This window comes from Schistocerca piceifrons, chromosome 5, assembly GCF_021461385.2.
Source record: "Schistocerca piceifrons isolate TAMUIC-IGC-003096 chromosome 5, iqSchPice1.1, whole genome shotgun sequence".
NCBI classification, from domain to species: domain Eukaryota; kingdom Metazoa; phylum Arthropoda; class Insecta; order Orthoptera; family Acrididae; genus Schistocerca; species Schistocerca piceifrons.
In genome coordinates, this window is record NC_060142.1 from 387,655,414 (window position 1) to 387,674,903 (window position 19,490).

The following is a 19,490-nucleotide window of genomic DNA, read 5'->3' on the forward strand; positions in this document are numbered from 1 at the left end:
CAGTTTCTTCAGTTTTAATCTACAGTTCATAAGCAATAGATTGTGGGCAGAGCCCACATCTCCCACTGGAAAGGTCTTAAAATTTAAAACCTGGTTCCTAAATCTCTGCCTTACCATTACCAATCTGAAACCTCTCGGTGTCTCCAGGTCTTTTCCATGTATACGACCTTCTTTCATGATTCTTAGACCAAGTGTTAGCTATGATTAAATTATGCTCTGTGCAAAATTCTACCAGGCAGCTTCCTCTTTCATTCCTTATCCCCTGTACATATCCACCTATTGCTTTTCCTTCTCGTATGTCGAATTCCAGTCCCCCATGACTACTAGATTTTCACTATCTGAATAATTTCTTTTATCGCATCATACATTTCTTCAATCTCTTCATCATCAGCAGAGCTAGTTGGCATCTCAACTTGTACTACTGTGGTAGGCATGGGCTTCATGCCTATCTTGACTACAATAACACATTCATTATGCTGTTCATAATAGCTTACCCACATTCCTATTTTTGATTTTGTATTTATAACCCTGTATTCACCTGACAAAGTCCTATCTCTCCTTCCACTGAACTTTACTAATTCCCACTATATCTAGCTTTAACCTATCCATTTCAGTTTTAGAATTTTCTAAGCTACCTACCCAATTAAGGGACCTGACATTTCACACTCTGATACATAAAACACCTGTTTTATTTCTCCTGATATCGACATCCTCCTAAGTAGTCTCCTCCCAGAGATCTGTGAATGAGGTACTGTTTTATCTCTGGAATATTTTACCAAGAGGATGCCATCATCATTTAACCATACAGCAGAGCTATATGCCCTCAGGAAAAATTACAGTTGTAGCTGGAAACAGTATCTGCCAAAAAATATCTAGGAGTAACTATCCAGAGCGAATTACCACATAAAAACAGAGTGGAAAAAGCAGATGTCAGACTCAGATTCATAGGAAGAATCTTAAGGAAACTTTCATCCACGAAGGAAATGTTTTGTAAAGTACTTGTTCAACCGATTCTTGAGTATTGTTCATCTTTCTTGAATCCCTACCAGATAGGACTGATAGAAAATATGGAGATGATCCAATGAAGAGTGGCACGTTTCTTCAAGGGGTCCGAGAGAGGCATTGTGCATCCCTGAGAGATTTACAAGTGAAATTTCCAGAGAGCACTTTTCAGGAAGAGTTGGAAAACATATTACTAGAGTCGGACAACATATTACTTCCCCCCACATTTGTCTCACATAATGACCATGGGGAGAAAATTAGAAGCAATACAGAGGCTTAACCGACAGTTATTCTTCCCACATACTAGTCATGTTTGGAACTGGGTTGGAGAGCTCAGTTAGTGATATGAAAAGTATCCTCTGCCCCACACCATTAGCTCGCTTGCAGAGTATGATGTAGATCATATGGCATAGTATGCAATAAAACACAACATTTTAACTAAATAACAATCATTTAATGATGAGTTTCTCAGCAGTTCCAAATAAATTACAAATCAATAATTCAGCAAAAATATGTAGCAGATTTTAATCAAACTTACTCTCAACTTCTGTCATAAAAAATGAATGTTCATACTTATATTAATTGACATCATCCTCAATTAATGGTACTGAAATCCATTTCAATTATTTTCCTAAGATGAGCAACCCTCCCCCCCCCCCCTTCCCCTCTCCCTCTGAAACACTTAATACATAATCACAAAAACAATTGTGATTCTGTGACAACACACTATACTGTTGTGAGAATAACACGTTAATATGAAACATCTTTCTTGGAAGAGTATAACAAATACAGAACTTACAGTCATGGTAATCTCTGGTGGAAACACATACACGAGACTTAACAGCAGCATCACTATTTCTATCCTTGATATGAGTTTTTAGATGACTGGATGCAAATTTTTATCATCAAGCATTTTTTTGTCCTCTTACTGTATTTCAAATGATACAAGGAATGACTGAACATTTGTGTCCATCACCTAATGTTTGTCGTCCTCCTGTATTACTGTAAAACTTGGCAATCAAGAACAAATTGGAACACTTATCAGTGACCACCTGTCTGATTCCTTATAACTCATCATGTCCTTTACTAGCATTGCGAGATCGTTCTGGTGGAAATGCCCAAAATGATGAAGGATAACCACGAGCATCTCGTTCACGCTTTGCAAACGATGAAAATGATGAAATACAATTGGCAATGAAATGGTTCGAAAGTCCAAGTATTGCCAGCTCCACATGAGGATTTGGTGGTTCCAGTTTATGAACTTCAATCTGAAAATGAAACACACATCTCTTAGGACAATAATATAGAGTTTAGGGTTTAATTTAAACATAAGTTTTAATGAAAGCAAGGCTTCACCATTCCCTCATGTGCTCTTCTGATATCTGTTCACAACATATTTGTATAAGACCTCTGCTAATTGACATTTACACAACACTGCTAATTGCCAAATCTGTAGCAGATATAAAATCTCAAGAATACAGCTATCCTTAGAAGTTTGCCACATTGATGTGATTTCACAGTGGGCAAACTTTGCTACAACAGTTTCGTGGCAGATCAGTAGCAGCACCAGAGCGATGGTGGCGCAGTTTCATCAGGTATCCAACACTGCAGGTAAATTTACTGCAGTGGGACCACAGCCTGAAGACTTGTGATGCCACAGCAAAATGTCATTGCAGTCTGACGTAATCGTATGTCATCTTACAAAGGCCAGACTCTTCCATTACACTGGTCAACAGCATTTTTATCACAATGAATGCAAATGTCTGTTTTATGTGAATTTGTGTATTCAAACATTAAATAAATTTCTGCTTATCAACCTATTCTCTGTCAATATATTATTCTCTATCTTATCTTTGGACACACTGCATTTTGGTTACTCTGATGGCATGTAATTTAATGCTTTGTACGTGTTAACTGCTGAACTAAAGAAAAAGAAAGAAGAAACCAATTTTACAATGCACTAACTCCTATCCACCACAAGGCCAACACATTATAGTGGATAATTACCAGTACCACTGAAGATGGAAGTGAATGAAGATGAAGAGAGTAACAAACATGGCAAAGGCAGAGACTGATGTACTCAAGCTGCTTCAGGTATGATTGCAGCGGAAAATGTTCAGAATGAATTCTGACCGTAAACAACAAGGAGTGGAAGGAGGAAGTAAGCATAAAGTTCTCTGTTAATACTGGAGACTTATCAGAAAAACACCCAGGAACAAAGTGTGGCAAATTAAGAAAAATACCAGTACTATTTATTTGTGTGAGAAACGGTTTAATATTTACTATTTTATTTCAGTTTAGAATCTTGTTGAGCACATTGTAAACAGAATACAAACTGTAATGAGCGAAGTGCCTCTGGTCATTATGTTATATCACTTACATATCAATCACAAAATTGAAAGCTGAATTAATGCTTTGTAAATGATGTCAATAAAAGAAATGAACAATTCTCCGTGTTTCTATTGTCACTTTCATATTAGACAGTGCATGTATTGAACATTATTAAACTCATACTCTTTCTACACCATGTGATCAAAAGTATCTGGACACCCCCAAAAACATACATTTTCATATTAGGTGCATTGTGCTGCCACCTACCACCAGATACTCCATATAAGCGACCTCAGAAGTCATTAGACATCATGAGAGAGCAGAAAGGGGTGCTCTGCAGAACTCGTGGACTTCGAACGTGGTCAGGTGATTGGGTGTCACTTGTGTCATACACATTTATGCCAGATTTCCACACTCCTAAACATCGCTAGGTCCACTGTTTCCGATGTTGAAGTGGAAACATAAAGGGACACATACAGCACAAAAGCGTACAGGCCAACCTCGTCTGTTGACTGACAGAAACCGTCGACATCTAAAGAGGGTCATAATGTGTAATAGGCAGACATCTATCCAGACCATCACACAGGAACTCCAAACTGCATCAGGATCCACTGCAAGTACGATGACAGGCGGGAGGTAAAAAAAATGTAGATTTCATGGTCGAGCAGCTGCTCATAAGCCACACATCACACCTCACTTTGTGTAAGGAGTGTAAACATTGGACGATTGTGTGGAGTGATGAATGCCTGGCAAATGTCATCTGCCAGCATGTGTAGTGCCAACAGTAAAATTCGGAGGTGGTGGTGTTATGAAGCAGTCCTGTTTTTCATGGAGCTTGCACCCCTTATTGTTTTGCATGGCACTATCACAGCACTGGCCAACATTGATGTTTTTAGCACCTTCTTGCTTCCCACTATTAAAGAGCAATTCAAGGATAGCGATTGAATCTTTCAACACGATCGAGCACCTGTTCATAATGCACGACCTGTAGCGGAGTGGTTACATGACAATAACATCCTTGTAATGGACTGGCCTGCACAGAGTGCTGACCTGAGTCCTATAGAACACCTTTGAGATGTTTTGGAATGCCGACTTCATGCCAGGCCTCACTGACCGCCATCAGTACCTCCCCTCAGTGCAGCACTCCGTGAAGAATGGGTTGTCATTGCCCAAGAAACCTTCTGGCACCTGATTGAATGTATGCCTGCAAGAGTGAAAGCTGTCATCAACGGTAAGGGTGGGCCAACACCCTATTGAATTCCAGCATTACCAATGGAGGGTGCCTTGAACTCTTTGAAGTCATTTTCAGCCAGGTGTACCAGATACTTTTGATCACATAGTGTATAAATTGCTGTTAATATACAGCTAGCAATAACAATTACTAAATGTTATTTTGTGAACAATGCTTCTATGTTGTAGACAAGGTGGAATTCCATCATATAGATAAATTTACCACACAATATACGACAGTCTGTGTCTGCACTCTAGGGTGCAGTGTGATGTGGCATACCTTCACATTTAGTCTGTAATGGAAACAGCAGTAATAGTAACATTAATTGTTACCTACATTTCGTATGCAGCAGTGTATGATCTAAAGTGAACCTGATGTAAAGTAGTGAATGACTACATTTTTCAATGCCCTCGAAGAGTGGGTTAGTTAAATTCAAACCATCATTATAATAACTGTTACTAATACTGTTAAGATTCTTAACTGTCAAGTAGTGATGTGAGACAAGGAGATGTGAAATAATCTACTTTTTTAGCCAGTTTCCTCAATATCATTGGAGAAAGTTTTATTTCCAATGTGCAGTTCAAAAACAAATTCACACTTGTACAATGTGGCAGCAGAGCCACATTGACTGGGTGGCAGCATGGTAGGAAATACTGTGCTGCTGCGAAACTGCCATGGCATCAACTGCGTCAGTGCGGGCACACAGCCACCACATTACAAGAATCGGGTGTGCCGTGACTGCTATGGGGCAGTTTCTGCCACATCAGTGAGGTGACCGCTGCACATTGACATTTACTGTAATCATAATCTTTTCTTTTCGTACAAGTGTAAAAAGAAACACCTGAAAGACCATGAAATGTTTATTGCAGTTTATTACTTTAATGAAAATATGTTACAATTGTTTACACAGAATGGGAGTAAATTAAGTTTTACTGCATATTCACCAGTGTTGAGAACTGAATTATTAGCTTGACTTTATTAGGCCTACTAGCTTAGTGCCTGCTGCGTCACTCGCGTAGACTTTATGGTTTCCACTGACTGAATTTTTATACTGTTCACAAACTTTCTAAATTTTAATGAAGGCCGTAAAAGACAGTCTTTTCTGAATATACTGACAAAAAAATGATTCTTGTAGCTGGAGTCTGAGGTTTTCGTTAATCCCGTCTTTTGTGTTCTTGTGGCGGTATTTCCATAGAAACTTTCATCCCCCAAGACATACTATATTTTATTCATAACTGAGAACTCCAATACCAATTTCCATAAATGTAGCTTTAAAAATGCTTTAGTAGTACTTTAATAATTGTTTATTTTAAAAAAATTCACCCACAATTTTATCCCTTACTGACTGAATTTCCAAAAAATGCTGAAACACATATTTTATTTTTCTGACTGAGAAACTAAATTTCGTAGTTTTAGCTTCAAAATTGCCTTAATAGTGACATACTTTCCTCTATTCCCCCCCCCCCTTAGGGGTGGAGTTTTCAACAATCTCTTCTTAAACGACTCCGGTACAAATCAACGCTTTCTATCTTTAGCAGTTTGGGCTGGGAAATGTGTCAGTTAGGGCATTTCCTTTTACATTATACACCTATAAATCTTTAACAAGACTTATCTTTAGGTGAATACAGGGTTATAAATAAATACAAAATCAAATAGCGGTAAGGCAGGAGTAGATTTAATAATGAATAAAAAAAAAAGGAGTGCGGGTAAGCTACTATAAACAGCATAAAGCACTCCGTCTTCAGGCCACAAGTGGCCCATCGGGACCATCCGACCGCCGTATCATCCTCAGCTGAGGATGCGGATAGGAGGGGCGTGTGGTCAGCACACCGCTCTCCCGGTCGTTATGACGGTTTTCTTTGACCGGAGCCGCTACTATTCGGTCAAGTGGCTCCTCAATTGGCATCACAAGGCTGAGTGCACCCTGAAAAATGGCAACAGCGCATGGCGGCTGGATGGTCACCCATCCAAGTGCCGGTTACGCCCGACAGTGCTTAACTTTGGTGATCTCACGGGAACCGGTGTATCCACTGTGGCAAGACCGTTGCCTACAACAGCATAGTGAACGCATTATTGTGGCCAAGATAGACACGAAGCCCATGCCTACCACAGTAGTTCAAGTTTATATGCCAACTAGCTTCGCAGATGACGAAGAGATTGGCGAAATGTATGATGAGGTAAAAGAAATTATTCAGATAGTGAAGGGAGATGAATATTTAATAGTCATTGGTGACTGGAATTCGATAGTAGTAAAAGGAAGAGAAGGAAACGTAGTAGGTGAATATGGACTGGGGGTACGAAATGAAAGAGGAAGCTGCCTGGTAGAATTTTGCACAGAGCATAACTTAATCATAGCTAACACTTGGTTCAAGAATCATGAAAGAAGATTGTATACATGGAAGAACCCTGGAGATACTAAAAGGTATCAGATACATTATATAATGGTAAGACAGAGATTTAGGAACCAGGTTTTGAATTGTAAGACATTTCCAGGGGCAGATGTGGACTCTGACCAAAATCTATTGGTTATGAGCTGTAGATTAAAACTGAAGAAACTGCAAAAAGGTGGGAATTTAAGGAGCTGGGACCTGGATAAACTAACAGAACCAGAGGTTGTAGAGAGGAGAGGGAGAGCATTAGGGAACAATGGACAGGAATGGAGGAAAGAAATACAGTAGAGGCGCAGAAGAGGATCAAGTAGGTAAGAAGACGAGGGCTAGTAGAAATCCTTGGGTAACAGAAGATATATTGAATTTAATTGATGAAAGGATAAAATATAAAAATGCAGTAAATGAAGCAGGCAAAATGGAATACAAATGTCTCAAAAATGAGTTCGACAGGAAGTGCAAAATGGCTAAGCTGGCTTGGCTACAAGACAAATGTAAGGATGTAGAGGCATATCTCACTAGGGGTAAGATAGGTACTGCCTACAGGAAAATTAAGGAGACCTTTGGAGAAAAGAGAACCACTTGTATGAATATCAAGAGCTTGGATGGAAAGCCAGTTCTAAGCAAAGAAGGGAAAGCAGAAAGGTGGAAGGATTATATAGAGGGTCAATACAAGGGCAACATACCTGAGGACAATATTATGGAATTGGAAGATATGATACTGTGCGAAGAGTTTGATAGAGCACTGAAAGACCTAAGTCTAAACAAGGCCCCGGGAGTAGACAACATTCCATTAGGACTACTGACAGCCTTGGGAGAGCCAGCCCTGACAAAACTCTACCATCTGGTGTGCAAGATGTATGAGACAGGCGAAATACCCTCAGATGTCAAGAAGAAAATAATAATTCCTATCCCAAAGAAAGCAGGTGTTGACATATGTGAAAATTACTGAACTACCAGTTTAATAAGTCACGGCTGCAAAATACTAACACAAATTCTTTACAGACGAATGGAAAAACTGGTAGAAGCCGACGTTGGGGAAGATCAGTTTGGATTCCGTAGAAATGATGGAACACGTGAGGCAATACTGACCTTACGACTTATCTTAGAAGAAAGATTAAGGAAAGGCAAACCTACATTTCTAGCATTTGTAGACTTAGAGAAAGCTTTTGACAATGTTGACTGGAATGCTCTCTTTCAAATTCTGAAGGTGGCAGGGGTTAAATACAGGGAGCAAAAGGCTATTTAAAATTTGTACAGAAACCAGATGGCAGTTATAAAAGTCGAGGGGCACAAAAGGGAAGCAGTGGTTGGGAAGGGAGTGAGACAGGGTTATAGCCTATCCTCAATGTTATTCGATCTGTATATTGAGCAAGCAGTAAAGGAAACAATGGAATGTAGTCGAACTAAGTTGGATGGTGCTGTGGGAATTAGATTAGGAAATGAGACACTTTAAGTAGTAGATGAGTTTTGCTATTTGGGGAGCAAAATAACTGATGATAGTCGAAGTAGAGGGGATATAAAATGTAGACTGGTAATGGCAAGAAAGCGTTTCTGAAGAACAATGAGTATAGATCTAAATGTCAGGAAGTCTTTTCTGAAAGTATTTGTATGGAGTGTAGCCATGTATGGAAATGAAACGTGGACGATAAGTAGTTTGGACAAGAAGAGAATAGAAGCTTTCGAAATGTGGTGCTACAGAAGAATGCTGAAGATTAGATGGATAGATCACATAACGAATGAGGAGGTACTGAATAGGATTGGGGAGAAGAGGAGTTTGTGGCACAACTTGACCAGAAGAAGGGATCGGTTGGTAGGACATGTTCTGAGGCATCAAGGGATCACCAATTTAGTATTTGAGGGCAGCGAGGAGGGTAAAAATCATAGAGGGAGACCAAGAGATGTATACACTAAGCAGATTCAGAAGGATGTAGGTTGCAGTAGGTACAGGGAGAGGATGAAGCTTGCACAGGATAGAATAGCATGGAGAGCTGCATCAAACCAGCCTCTGGGCTGAAGACCACAACACAACAAATCTTTAAAAAGCTTCAAAATTCCTAAAATTACAAGTTTTATTGACATATCATTTGTAATACATGGGATAAACATCTGAGGGAATCTCTCAGCTTTTTGCAAATAAGAATAATGCTGTTGTTGTCAACACAGCAGAGAGAACAGTCAGTTGGACAGTACAAGGGAGTAACCTCACTGCAGTAATTAACAGTCATTAACGATTTTAACTCGTCTGTGAAAAATATATATGAATTTATGATGATTGTTCGAGTTTGTGGTCATGTATTATATTAACAAACTGGAGCTCATGCTTGATCTCTCTGCGGCAGTTCAGAAAATTACATCTTTCCCTGGCTAAAACCCAGTCTCAAAGGAATCCCCAAGCAGTCTAACCATAAAAATTTCTTTCTCTGGATTCCACCCTCCTTTTACAATGACCTTCACCTTCGCAGATTCAGCCAGTCCTTGCCCCCTCACAAACTTGCTACTGCATAAACACACATGATACAGGAGACATCCCAGAACCAGCTTCCTCAGCAAGGTACTGTTATTGCGCAATCCCTATTACATGTACATAAATCACATCTCTTAAACTGAATTCCTTGCTGTCCAGCACCTGGAAGAGTCCAGACACCACCTCCGTTAAGTTATTCAACCTGCTGACATCCTACTGTCACTGTGGGGTATCACTATCCAACCTTTATCCTACCCACAGTGTTCCTCCTCATCAACCCCTCATAGCACCCACACCCTGCCAAGCAGACCTTTTTACTAATTTGCCACATCACCAAAACTCCATACCAACCACCAAATCCAGAGCCTTTCCAGCAAAATCTTCAGCCCCACAGAAGTTACAGCACTGTCCAAAGGCCTCACCTTTCGTCCTACACTGAAATTTAATCATCTAGTGCCTGAATAAATTTAAAGATCAAAGAAAATGTCAAAAATATTGGTGCCTTAGAGGTACCCAAAGCACTCAAGAGAAAGCAGTACATGTCAGAAGTGTTGGTACCTTTCCCAGTGTCCTTCAGACTCCAAACCCACTATCTCATTCCTCATACACCTTACTAACTTTATCCTACCTCACAACTACTTCTCCTTTGAAGGAAAAGTAAACAAACAAATCCACAGTCATAGGCATCTGCATGGCACCTCCTATGCAAACCTCTTTATGGGCCATCTTGGCAGAGATAGTCAAAAGGCCTGGAAACTCATAAAACGCCTAGCCAATGACCCCACCAAACCAAATCACAGCAGACCAAATTGCACACTAGCTTCTCACAAATGGGAAACCACCAAGATACGACAACCTAAAGACAAAAAAGAGCGGCATAGAACGAACCCCCCCTCTGGAGACCGAAGAACTATCCAAGCTATTTACCTTGGCGGAACTGGAGAAGGCGATCAGTAAGTGCAAAATGCAGAGAGCAGCTGGCCTTGATGACATATGCGTCGAGCAAATAAAGCATTTTGGACCTGTAACAAGGAAATGGCTAGTCGATATGATGAACAACTGCATGACATCCTGCAAAATTCCAAAAATCTGGAAAAATCGCGAGTCATTGCCATCCTAAAACCAGCAAAGAACATGACAATCCCAAAAACTACAGGCCGATTTCTCTGCTATGCCATATGTACAAGGTTTTGGAAAGGATGATACTCCACAGAATCCCGGACACCATCGAGCCCCTCCTGATCCCACAACAAGCAGGCTTCAGACAGGGCAAATGCTGCACGTCACAGGTGCTAAAATTAACGGAACACATGGAGGATGGGTTCAAGAACAGGAAGACCACCGGGGCTGTCTTCCTACACCTACCAGCAGCCTACGACACAGTCAACCACCGACTGCTCCTGGGGAAAATATACGCAATGAGTAGGGACTACAGACTAACCTTACTGATTGGAAACCTACTCCAGAATCGAAGATCCTTTGTGGATTTTCAGGGACAGAGAAGCCGGTGGAAGATACAGAAAAATGGCCTCCCCCCAAGGAAGCGTACTGGCCCCAACACTTTTTAGTATATATACTAATGACCAGCCCCTCCCCCGAGGCACCGAAAGCTTCATATATGCAGATGATTGCACCATTACCGCTCAAGCAGACAGCTTTGAAACTGTTGAACAGAATCTGTCGGAAGCCCTCGAACAGCTTGCCACCTACTATAAGTGGAACCATCTCAAACCTAAACCTAACGCAGGGAAAACCCAAACCTGCGTCTTCCACATAAAGAACAGACAATCTGCAAGAAGACTACAACTTAACTGGGAAGGAGTGCCCCTGGAACATTGCGAAACACCAAAATACTTAGGCGTCACCTGGATAGAGCACTCTCCTATAAAAAGCACTGCATGAACACTAAACACAAAGTAGCCGTGAGAAACAACATTGTGCGCAAACTAACGGGCACCACATGGGGGGCACAGCTTGGATTAGTGAGAACCACAGCTCTTGCTTTGTGCTATTCAACAGCGGAGTACGCGTGCCCAGTGTGGTACAATTCTAGCCATGCCAAGCAAGTGGACATACCGCTTAATGAATCCTGCCGCATCATCACAGACTGTCTGAGACCAACCCCAACTGATAAATTGTACTGCCTGGCAGGCATGGCCCCACCACATATTAGAAGGAAAGTAGCGGCCAGGAAGGAAAAGACAAAGGCGTTGACCTCACCCCAGCCAGCCTGCCGTCGACTGAAATCTAGAAAAAGCTTCTTGCACACAGCAGAAAACATCGTCGGGACACAGCAGCAAGTGAGGCTGGCAATGTGGCGATAAGAAAACGCGCACCTTGGGGAATGGTTAGTCCCAAACGAAGAACTCCCTCCCGGCCATATGGAAGGATGGACGACATGGAAATCTCTTAATAGGCTGCACTCTGGTGTCACACGATCCAAAGAGAATATGCGCAAATGGGGCCTCTCAAATGAACCAGTGCTGTTTGACTGTGGACACACTAAAACCACCTCACGCAGTGTGTGCTGTGCCCAAGCACCTGCACCACGAAGGATTTGATGAACGCCACCCCGGAAGCGCTGGATGTGGCCCGGTTCTGGTCCAAGACTTCCTCCCAAAATGCCGAACACCTAGTCTGGTTCAGGTTCATTGATTGTATCTTCATGATCCAAGGCACCTAATCTTCATTCCTTTGCAACCTCAACTACTTCTCTCCCATCTACTTCACTTGGTCGTTAACCCAGAATGCCACCTACCTGGACTTTTATCACCTCCTCTCTGATGGCTCCATCCACACCTCTGTTCACATTAAACCCACCAACAGTATGTGTATTTTGACTACTGTCATCCCTTCCAAGCCAAAAAATTCCCTCCTATACAACCTTGCCACCCAGAGACGGCATATATGCAGAGATGGTTGTTTGGTTGATTGATTCAGGGGAGGGGACGAAACATCAATGTCATCAGTCCCATTGGATTAGGAAAGGATGGGGAATGAAGTAGGCTGCACCCTTTCAAAGGAACCAACCCCGCATTTGCCTGAAGCGATTTTAGGGAAATCACGGAAAACCTACATGAGGATGGCCTGATGTGGGTTTGAACCATCGTCCTCCCAAATGCGAGTCCAGTCTGCTAACCACTGCATCACCTTGCTCGATATATGCAGTGCCAAGAACTCCCCTTTCCCAGTATGCTGAAAGTCTCAACAGTTTTCACAGAAAGCACTATCCCTCTGACCCAGTCCACGAACAATTCCCATGTTGTTTACCCCTCCAAAAACAAGCTACAAAGGAGTACCCCCTTCATCAGCCAGAAATGCTCCCGAATGGAACAGGTGAACCACATCCTTCATCAGGGCTTTGATTATCGATCATTGTGCCCTGAAATGAGGGACATCCTAACCTATATCGTTCCCAGCTTTCCTGAAGTGTTCTGTAGCCCACCCAACCTCCCCAACATCCATGTCCATTCCTATGCCACTCCCAACTCAGACCAAGATGCAAGAGCTGCCCAATTCACTCAGCACTTGCTATACCTTTCTTGCCACGGGGCAGTCTTACCACATCAAAGGCCACACCACCCACCACCTGTGAAAGCAGCTCTGCTGCAACAATTGCTCAGTTTTTTAAATTGGTATGACTGCCAACCAGCAGGACAAATGGCCATTGCCAAACTGTGGCGAAGAACAAAGTAGATGACCCTGGGACACAAAATGCAGCTGAACACAACATGCTTGATTTCAATGGCTGCTTCACAACCCAGACCATCTGGATCCTCCCCTCCACACCAGCTTTTCTGAACTTTGCAGATGGGCATTATCTTTACAACACATTCTTCACTCCCGAAATTATCCTGACCTCAACCTTTGGTAACCTACTGTCCCTCCAACCAACAAGTTCCGGCCCTCTGTCCCATCACCTCCTCCCTTTTCATGTCTCCTCACCCTCACTGTGTGCCACCCTCTGCCTATGCACCCACCCGTCCTTTCCCTTTCCTGTGTCTCTCCTTTTCTGCTCCCTGTTTTTCCCCCACACCCCACTTCCTGATCCTGGGCATGGCAGTCTCATTAGGCCACCATCTAGTCCTTACATGCCCCACCAGACATCGCTATTTTCTCCCTCCATCCATAGTGTGTTACCCCTCCCCTTTCTTCCCAGTCTACTCCAGATTGCTATTCATGTGACAGTCACAGTCCAGTCGAAGTTGCCGGTGGAAGTGTGTGTGTGTGTGTGTGTGTGTGTGTGTGTGTGTGTGTGTGTGTTTGTTGAAGAAGGCTTAGGCCAAAAGGTATAATGTGAAACAGTCTTTCCATTGTGCCTGTCTGCAGATCAGTGGGTCATCTTTATGGTGAGAAGCATCTATCCTTTGCCTAACAATGTTGATATTTCAACCTGGAGTTTCCATATGTTGAAATGTCAGTATTAAGTAGTTTAGTAATGTTGTTACCTGTATATAACAATGACAATAATCAATTTTTGACAGTATAATGCAATTGGATAGCTAAAAAATCTACTCACCAAGTGGTGCCAGGAGAACATGCATACTACTGTGGATTTAAGTATGCAAGCTTTCGTCACATTGGGGCATGTCCTGCCATGTCAATTGGCTGGCTATCGATCGCAACATTGAACATTTCATGTGAGCTTGCATGGCCCGTGTACAGAATCAGGCTGTGCCACGATGTCAGTTTTCCCTCTGGATAGTTCCAGAGCACCCTTAGGACAGGGTGCATGTTGACTTTGTGGGGCCTTCTCTTGGGAATTTTGTGGTTGTTGGAAGTGAATGCATAGTCTAGTGTCCCATATGTAAGCAATGTTGACAGCAACTATTTGTGTGTTGTCTGTCATTTTTGCTATCGAGGGTTCTCGTACAGCCCTTGTATCCAATAACATTTGGCAATTTATCATGGGAGTTTGTAAATTTTTGCATTTGCAATGGTAGTCAGCACCTGGTTAACAGCATGCTTCAATTGGCTTCTAATCATAAGCTGAGCGATTCATGCAAACTTTCAATTCCCAAATAATAAAGTCACTGTCTGCCTCATCCCACAGAAAGTTTGTATGGGATATCCAATCATGTACAGATATGCACATCAACTTCTGTGAAGTCTGGAAAGTAAGAGAGGTAGAGGTAAAGCTGTGAGGGCACGTCATGAGTAGCGCTCTGATAGCTCAATTGGTAGAGCACTTGGCCACCCAAGACAAAGTGCCATACAATTTTAATCTGCCAAGAAATTTGAAGTCAGTGCATACACTGATGCAGAGTGAAAATTCGTACTATATCAGACATACTACAGTCCGTGTTACAGAACATGTGCACAGTCTACAGTACCAGCCAGCGACTAGAACTATATGAAATATAGACAGACTTGATATTCTTAATTCAGCCTGAATGTGTTCTATCTAGCATTATTTGGAGCAGCACCAAGCTATATTCGGGGCTCAAACTGCTCCGAAGAGGGAAGGTGTACTGCATTCCTGCCACAATGTCAAGGAAAATCAGGATACAATGTTCCAATTTACCATCCCGGAGGCATATTACTGTGGACAGAAGTGACATGCAGAACATCCACACAATATGTCGGTGTGTGGCAAGGCTCTCATAACAAGCCATTGATGCAGCAAATACCAACCAGTGGTGCATCTCTTTGCCTTCAGACAGTCAAACATACAGTGATTTGGGTACATCATCTACACCCATCTTTTGAGATAACAGGCTGAGATTTGAGCCATCAGTCATAACCAGCGACCTTCAGGCTGCAGGACCACTCCAGCATGTACTGGACAGCTTCATAACTAGCGACCTTCAGGCTGCAGGACCACTCCAGCATGTACCGGACAGCTTCATAACCAGCCTGCCACTTGCACACCAATATCCAGAGTTTGAGGTGCCTTGCTGCCCTTTCTCTGCACTGCCACTCAGCGCCATGGACTTTGCCGGCCACTGCCAGACGGACCATGGCGGCCTCGGTCACCAGTGGCTGATTCAGCTCCAGGCACATCAGCACTAATGAGTCACCATACTGCCGCCCACACAATATGCCACAGCACAGATTGGCTTCACCACAGGCCGCGAGATCAGAACCTGCCTATACTCGTGGAACGTAGATGTGAGGGTCGACACTGGGCCATGCCATCAGATGGGGTGCACACCTGTAACTGCTGTAGCTCGTTAAGTAATAAAGAGTTTACATGCACACTCCCAATCTTGCTGCAGCCACCTTCTCCTGACACTGGCCTCCTAAAGCCCCTGCCAACTCATCGAACCTACAATGTCAAGATTGGAGAGCCATCACCTCGTGACAAGAAGAATGGATCTTCCACCCCTGACCCACTAAAATAGGAAAAGGAAGAGTTGGTTGGTTGGTTTAAAAGGAAGGGGGTGGGGGTGGGGAAGGGATCAAACTGTGAAGTCATTGGTCCCTTGTACCCAGTAAAATAATTACACAAGGGAAAGGAGAAAAGAAAGGAGATGTACAGCACAATAACAGGAGAAAGGTAGAAGCAGAAGAATGACAGAAGGACAACCAACACTACTATGGACAAAACAGGAAAAGAAAACCACAGAGAGAAGCAAGAAACAGGCAGAAGGGATGAAAAGAAGAGAGCAGATGACTGGCTGGCCAACCATGAGAATAAAAAGGAAAAGCCATCCACTCTGCAACACATTAGAACATCCAGCCTAAAAGCATTAGAGTGGAGAACACAAAGGGACAAAGGACATGCGATAAAACTTATATCGAATGATAAAACCCACTGTCATGTATAAAACGTAAAACTAAATCAGCTGATGAGGCGGTAGCAGCTAAAATTAAGGGCAATGAGTCCGGTAACTGAAGAGTCCATCGCAGGGCAGCCAAAGGAGGACAGCTCGCCAACATATGGGCCACTGTCAGCCAGGCACTGCACTGACACAGGTGAGTCATCACAGCGCAGGAGGTAGCCGTGTGTCACCCAAGCGTGGCTAATGTGGAGCCAACAGAGGACCACAGAGTCCCTGTGAGAGGCCCAAGTGGAGGTCTTCCGCACATTCGTAGTCAGCTTAATCGCACACAGTTTGTTGTGCGTACTGAGGTTATGCCATTCCGTGCCCCAAAGCCGCAAAACCTTGTGGCGTAGTACTGAATGCAGGTCAGTTGCAGAGAAGCCGATCTCCATAAGCGGTTTCCGCGTAACCTGTTTGTCTAGCCTGTCGACAAGTTTGTTGCCTGGGATTCTGATGTGACCTCGGATCCAAGGAGTTAGTACACAGAAGAAACGACTCCCCAGGGCATGAACAGATGTGGTCAAGAGCATGAGATATAGCCACCAGCTCGGCAGTGAAAACACTGCAGCCAATGGGCAAAAAATGCTGTTCAATATGGCCTTCATGGACATATGCAAAGCCAATGTGATCATCAGCCATCAAGCCGTCGGTGTAAACCACTTCATGGCCTCGGTACATGTCAAGAATCGAGAGGAAGTGGCAGCGGAGAGCCGCAGGGCTGAGTCCTTAGGGCCATGTGAAAGGTCCAGGCGAAGCAGCGGCCTAGGTGTACACCATGGAGGTGTACGTGAATAGACCTCAAGTATAGGTGGTAAAGGCAAGGACTCCAGTTCAGAAGGAAGGGATCGGACATGAACTGCAATTGCAAGCCCTGACTTGGGCCGCTGATGCGGGAGATAAACCGCTGTGGGTAGAAAAAGGAGACGGTAATTCAGATGCACAGGAGAAGTATGAATGTGTGAAACGTAACTGGCCAGAAGTTGTGCACGCCTAACCTGCAATGGAGGGACTCCAGCCTCCACCAGGATGCTGGTCACTGGACTCGTCCTAAAAGCTCCAGTAGCTAGGTGAACACCACAGTGGCGCACTGGGTCAAGTAAATGCAAGGCTGAGGGTACCGCTGAACCATAAACCAGACTCCCATAGTCAAGGCGGAATTGAAAAAGGGCTCTGTAGAACTGCAGCAGCGTTGAGTGATCTGCACCTCAGTTGGTGTTGCTCAGGCAGTGGAGGGCAGTGAGGTGCTGCCAGCACTTCCGCTTAAGCTGACGAAGATGAGGAAGCCAAGTCAACTGGGCGTCGAAAACCAGTCCTAAGAACCGATATGTCACCACTACAGCGAGTGGATCGTCATTAAGGTGAAGTTCTGGTTCCAGATGAATGGTACAACACCGACAGAAGTGCATAACACACGACTTTGTGGCCAAAAACTGGAAACCGTGGGCTAGAGCCCATGATTGCACCTTGTGGATGGCTCCCTGTAGGCGCCACTCAGCAACACCAGTACTGGTGGAGCAGTACGAAATACAGAAGCCGTCTGCATACAGAGGAGGTGAGACGGACGGCCTTACAGCTGCTGCTAGACCATTAATGGCCACTAAAAACAGAGATAAACTCAATAGAGAGCCCTACATGACCCCATTCTCCTGGATGGGGAGGGGGGTGGGGGGGGGGGGCAGGGTGGGGCGGGGGAAGTGCCAACTTGGACTGGACACGGAAAGTGGAAAGTAGAAAGCGACAGGAAATTTTAGATAAAAATCGGGAGCAGGCCTCGTAGACCCCACTCATATAATGTGGCAAGGATATGATGTTGCCAGGTCATGTTATAAGCTTTTTGTAAATCAAAAAAGATGGCAACCAGGTGTTGGTGTCTGGGAAAGGCTGTTCGGATGGCAGACTCCAGGGACACAAGATTATCAGTGGCAAAGTGACCCTGGCGGAAGCCGCCCTGACATGGAGCCAGTAGGCCACGCGACTCCAGGAGCCAACCCAACCGCTGACACACCATATGTTCCACCAGCTTACAAAGAATGTTGGTGAGGCTGATGGGCCGATAGGCTGATACTTATACACATCAAGCAGGTTTTTACCAGGTTTGAGCAATGGAATGATGGTGCTCTCCCGCCAGTGCGACGGAAAGATGCCTCGCACCAGATCCGGTTGAAGATGATGAGAAGATGTCTTTTAGTCAGATGAGAGATGTTTAACCATCTGACTGTGAATCCAATCTGGCCCAGGAGCTGTTGGGGCAATGTGCAAGGGCACTGAGGAGCTCCCATTCTGTAAATGGGGCATTATAGTATTCATTGTGGCATATAGTGAACGAGAGGACTTTCCCTTCCAGCTGCTGTTTGAGAGTGCAAAAGGCTGGGAGGTAATTCTCCAATGCAGAGGCTCTAGCATAGAGCTCAGTGAAGTGCTCGGCAATCGCGCTTTCATCGGTAGGTAACATGCCATTTACCACCTGTTGGGGTCTGGTACCTGAAAATATGTTTGATCTTTGCACAGACTTGGGAAGGTGACATATGGTACCCAATGGTCGAGATGATCTCTCCCAACACTCCTGCTTCCATCGTTTGATAAGGTGGTGAACACGGGAAACAAATCTGTATAAAGGCTATGAGGTGCTCCAGGGAAGGGTGCTGCTTATGCTGCTGTAGAGCTCGCCAACTCTCCTTAATTGCTTCAGCAACTTCTGGTGACCACCAAGGGACTATCTTTCGCTGGTGCCACCCTAAAGAGCAAGGGATCATGTTTTCTGCTGCAGAAACAATTGTTGTAATCACCTGCTGAACAATCACATCAATATTACAGTGTGAGTGAGATTCAAAGGTGACAGCAGAGGTGAAAGTTTCTCAGTCTGCCTTGCATAAAGCCCATCTGGGCAGGCGTCTGTGGTCCTGACGCCGGGGCACAACAGGAAGATGGGGAAGTGGTTACTACAACACAGGTCATCATGTGCCCTTCATTGGATAGATGGGAGAAGGCCTGGGCTGCAAATTGATAAATCAATGGCTGGGTAACTACCTTGAGCCACAATGAAATGTACGGCTGCCCCAATATTTAAGATGCAGAGGTCGAATCGAGACAGTAAAGTTTCGACATCTCTGCCTTGGCCAGTAAGCACGATGCCACTTCACGAGGGGGTTATGGGATTAAAACCTCCCAAAAGTAGGAAAGGTTTAGGGAGTTGATCAATCAGTGCAGCTAATACATTCCGGGGTACTGCACCACCTGGAGGAAGATATACATTGCAGACAGTTATTTCCTGCACCCATCCTTATTCTGACAGCCACAGCTTCAAG

General features: G+C 43.9%; 1 protein-coding gene across 1 annotated transcript in view; it reads right to left on the minus strand.

The window, feature by feature from the left end:
• Positions 1-1,663: 1,663 nt before the first annotated feature.
• The window catches only part of LOC124798368 (GDP-fucose protein O-fucosyltransferase 1), a 113,320-nt gene continuing 95,493 nt past the window's right edge, over positions 1,664-19,490 (minus strand). The window contains exon 7 of the mRNA XM_047261737.1: positions 1,664-2,270. Coding sequence (XP_047117693.1) covers positions 2,067-2,270 — 204 coding nt within the window. The 3' untranslated portion in view covers positions 1,664-2,066. The remainder of the gene's footprint in view (positions 2,271-19,490) is intronic.